Genomic DNA, 5,082 nt, shown 5'->3' on the forward strand with positions numbered 1-5,082 from the left:
AGATTATATTTGCATTTATATTTATTGTGAATTTTGCACATTACTAAACATTATTAAAAATTTCATCTGGATAATATTAATCTTTGCACAATACTTTGACGGTTAACCTATGCGTGTTTTATAAGCATAATGGAAAAAATTGGGAATGTGCCATATGTTTCCATGTCATAAATTTTAATCATTAGTATATGAGAGGATCAGAGAATAAGAGATGTTTGTCCCCAAAATTGTAGAAAGAATGACAATGCCCATGGGAAACTTTGATATGTGTCCAACAGAAATGAACAAAAACAGTTACATTATGTTTTAAAGTCAATTTATTTTATTGACCGTTAATGAGTCAATTACAATCATGACCATTCATGATAAAACTAAGCACAGTTGAATATATACAAAGTAGCAAACATGTGGTCAACAAAATATAAAATACTACAAAAAACATCTATATAATTATTCCTCATGTTAAATCATTGTTTGCTCTCTGTTCTGATGTCAAATCAGCTTTGTAGCAACATCATAACATTCTGACAGGTCAGTTGTAGTATTTTTGGATTGAATTTTAAATAGGCCTCATTAGCTCATATGACCTTTCGCTGGGGGAAATTTACATTCCGGTTAAATTATCAAGAGTTATCTTTGAGAAAACAAATAGAAAAGAAAATATGACTAATTTGATTAAACAGCTATGTGTTAACATCTAAAATATAATTACACTTCCATCGATCTGTGCAAAAATAAACATGTGTAAAACAATGTGTTCAAAATTTGTATATCTTTAACATGTCTTTCGCAAGCTTTCACAACCAGAAATTCCGTACAAAAATGAGAAGTTTAATGTTTACATTGTTTACCTATCATTACATTATAATAATCATATTTTAAAGCATAGGCAAGTTACTCTGAGTGTAAAATAATGCGTTCAATGATAAGGCATATAGTGTTTCATGTTAAAAGACAATATAAGAGCTTAATTATAAGAAACAATTTTTAAAAACGTATTCTTATCTTGATAAATCAATATTTTACTTGTCTCTCAAAAGCACTTTTACAACCAGAAATTCAGTACAAAAATGAGAAGCAGATACACGTAAATCATTTAGGAACACTCATTAGTTGCAAATGTCTAAATGCATAGACAGTTTCATTTTAAAATCTTTATCAACCGGATTCACTACCTGACCGGAAATTCAGTACAAAAATCAGAAGCTGCTAAATCATGTGGATCTAAACACTCATTAGTTGAAAATATGTCTAACTCCACTGATATTTTCATCTTTAAAAAAATTATCAACGGGCTTCTCTTTCTGAATATCAGCTACTGAGTGTAATTTGAAGCAGCATGAAACACGCAAGAGTCATAAATGTCTTCTGAAAGATATTGCTGGAGTTTACAGCAGTTTTCTGTTGTCTCTCTGGTAGCTTCGAATTCTTTATCTCTAGCTTCGAATTCTTTATCTCTAAATCGATCAAAGAGCTGCAGTGTTGATACAGTTTATCTGTAAATTTAACCGATAATTTTAAGCTTACCATTAAATGAAAATAGATGTATATCAATTTATACTTTTTAGCTATGAAAATATCTAAATATATCACAGTCACATATATTCGTTTTTATCAGGGGCATAGTAAATTAGCCATCGTTTTCATGTCCATTGCTGTGACGTCACAATAGTCTGAATCTGTGACGTCACAATAGTCTGAATCTGTGACCAAGTCAATTTTTTAACCTTTAATTATATGAACAGTTTTAAACATGAGATTTATAAAATCACTGATGGTTTGTAATTGGATTATCAAATGAATTGTGATTTTCTCTCGCCAAGGCTCTGGGACCAAGAAACAACAAGCTCTTAGCCTTACAAAATCATCTCAAACAAACATCCACAGAAGTTCTATCTGTACATTTGAATATTAAATCGTTTGAGGTCTTGTAGAGAAACTGTATGATAAAGTTGTTTTTTTATTTTCTAGAAATTTTCATTTATATTGATACATGTTTATCATTATCAAACATAACATAAAATATATGATACAATAAAAAGAAATATTTGGAGATAAAGAACAGTATTCGAGCTTAAAAGCTCATACAAACAATACAAATCAGGAGCAAGGCAAGTATGGACCTCTAACACATCAGAGGTGGGATCAGGTGTCATGGAGGAGTGAGCATCTCCTGCCGACCGTGTTCTCCCATGATCGGGAATTAGCGGGAAAAATCTGTCGACAATGCAGTGTGTAAATACTATATATATATAGTTATTATTTCTTGTAATTTATTTGTTACCTTCGGTAGAGTTTAAGAGACATTTGACGATCCAAGATCCGAACACCATTCTACACACTTCTTCCGGTCTCTCCTGACAATCAGGTAAATTTGATTCCTGCTGATCTAGCTGACAAATTCTGTAGAGCTGAGAAAAGGATATTTAAATTAATCAACCAGTTTTGTAATTATAATTAAGTTTCTCAAGACTTCCAGGATTTAAGAAAAAAGTTTTATAAAATTTAATTTGTGGCATTACATAAGGACGTGATAAGCACGATGTCTTTGGCTTTTCTGACGTTAATTTCCAAATATTCACTCTACTATTCTACTTTTGAGCATATTTATTATTATTATATGTCATTTTATAATTTTTATTTGCGAACATTAAAAAACATAACGTACTGTAACATTTTCCTTTTCACAAAATATACCAGAGTATTTTTCTGTACATGAACATTCTAGATCAGTTGCCAAATCTTCATCAGATTTGCAAATGACTTTTCCACCATTCAAACACGGACCTGCTCCGTTAATACTATAATCATGGCAGTGTTTACCTGTCATTCAATATAAACAAAGAAGTAAACAAATGGTTATTAAAAACACGAATGACACTACATCTGACATTGAAAGAGGTGTATTTTGTAATGAAAAGAGGGTGTTGCAGAAACTCGCGATTATTCCCTATATATCGAGAAGCAATCGCAACTTCTCGGGCCTTTCCGGCTAGCGGAAAAACGACCTCGAATGTACTAGGAAGACGCCATTACAACTCCCCCTTTTCACGATCTTTAAAATAATAGCATGGAGACCTTTCATCTGTGGAATATGGAGTTCAGCTCTATACAATGTAATGATATTACCTAAAATATACCATAGAAGGAACTTCTATCTCCGTTTACACTATATTTGAATAAACAGGAAGATGTATAAATTTTAAACATCCGGTGATGTTAATACATTCGAGGTTGTTTTTCCGACCTCTGACGGAAAGACCCAAGATGATGCGATTGATCGAGAAGGACATTTAAATACCCTCGTTATCTCTAAATATAGATACAGCTACGTAGATGACTATGTTTACGGCGGGTATTTCCTGCTTGATGCAGCAAAACACTTTCGTCATTTTGCACAAAAGAGGTTGGAACAACAAAAAGCATAATGGCTAAAGCAGCATTTTGAAAAATATACTGTAGACATGTATCGTGCGAAAATATTTTTCATGAAATAAAACTGCGTCCCATATTCACACTGTTGGTGCTAAATCCAAGATATTTTATTTGTTTCAAATCAAATCTTGGCTACTAACTAAGAGCCCAAAATTGTAATAACTACAGTATGTAAAAAAAATGTATTATTTAAACAATACAGTAACTTTATTTTCCAAGACAAAACTAAATAAAGCATTAGTTTTAAGTCACAGCATATCAAGGAAAACAATTTAATCCTGCATTTCTAATATGTAGATTAGATTAGTTATTACTCAGTTAACTTAATTTTTGACATCCCCCACCTCTCTTTCAAAATATATATAATTTCATTGCAATACCAATACATATAGAAAAAAAATATGCATTAATCATTCAAACCAGGATTCGAACCCATTCTCTGGTAAAAATACTAGTTGGAAGCCCACCACCATATCCACTAGACCATTTCGGACACGATGGACGTTTGTGTTATTTAAAATACATATTTTGCATTTCGTTTGGAGATTAATTTTTATTCAATTTTTGCGTTTTTCTAAAATGTGCCTCTTTGAAACAAAAATCGGAAATGGCAGTTTTGAAGAAAATATCTGCCTCTTTATGTATATATCAAAATTATTTTGTTTCAAGGAGGCACTTTTTCAGAACAATGGGGATTCCCTATTTAAAAAACGGAAAATCTGATATATTTTGCCGTAAAACTAATTTTCACATCATTTAATGGCAAATTGGAAGTCAATACACACCTTACAAATATTGTTTCTCGTTGTGCTTTATATATTGTTGCATTTGAAAAAAATTAATATGAGTTTCTGCAACATAAAAATTCTTCTTTTAATCTGCTACACATTTAGGGAAAATAACAAAAGAACTGCAACACCCTCTTTGTACATCGTTACTACTGGGTCTTCCATCAAATTTACCGATTTTCGTTGTTGACTATGGTGAAATACATGCACATGTTTTCGTATGAATTATAAAAAGTAAATCAAAGAATAAACATTTTGCCGTTGATAATCAAACTAAAACAATGTTGCGTCACAGTATATATTTTACTTCAGTAAACTTCATTTTTACAAAACATAGATTAAACAAATTCAATCATATTTACTTTGAAATTCAAGTTTTCATAATCCATTTAAATGTCCTTTGTGTAATAATATACCCTTTTATATAATATGTAGCTTTACCTAAATATTGCAAAATATTTCCCCGAATTCCCATGACAGACATCCTTACTTACACGTCATGTGTTCTATGCTGTCTTGTTTCGAATTATCTCTGCATGCTGTATATTTGTGGTTTGATTTGTTAGCCACGTGATGATAGCTACATACACATCCAGGCAAAATAAAATCACCCCCACAAAACAGCTGCTTGGTCCCTGGAAATAAAAAAAAACATTTTTCATATTTAAAGGTCGACGGAATTACCTCTGTGAAGCTATTGTTTTTTTTTAGAATTACCTTCTTGTGTGCCTCTACAAAGGTCGGTCTTACTTTTTTGTCTCAAAAACTCCGGTACTGTAAAATAAATCATATATGCATAATTCAAATTTAAAGCTAAAAAAACATGTTAAAACAAAGCAATCACATATATATTACAATG

At 31.3% G+C, this 5,082-nt stretch overlaps 1 protein-coding gene across 1 annotated transcript; it reads right to left on the minus strand.

Moving 5' to 3' along the window:
* Positions 1-299: 299 nt before the first annotated feature.
* On the minus strand, positions 300-5,076 carry LOC134242140 (uncharacterized). Its single transcript, XM_062724173.1, has 5 exons — positions 4,941-5,076; positions 4,718-4,858; positions 2,669-2,823; positions 2,285-2,411; positions 300-1,496 (listed from the first exon to the last, which is right to left on the minus strand). Exons 1-5 carry the CDS (start codon positions 5,011-5,013, stop codon positions 1,312-1,314), a joined length of 681 nt encoding a protein of 226 aa, XP_062580157.1. The 5' UTR covers positions 5,014-5,076; the 3' UTR covers positions 300-1,311.
* Between the last annotated feature and the right edge of the window lie 6 nt (positions 5,077-5,082).

This window comes from Saccostrea cucullata, unplaced genomic scaffold (genome assembly GCF_032062105.1).
Source record: "Saccostrea cucullata isolate Sc308-1 unplaced genomic scaffold, CSIRO_AGI_Scuc_v1 ctg21637, whole genome shotgun sequence".
Lineage (NCBI taxonomy): Eukaryota > Metazoa > Mollusca > Bivalvia > Ostreida > Ostreidae > Saccostrea > Saccostrea cuccullata.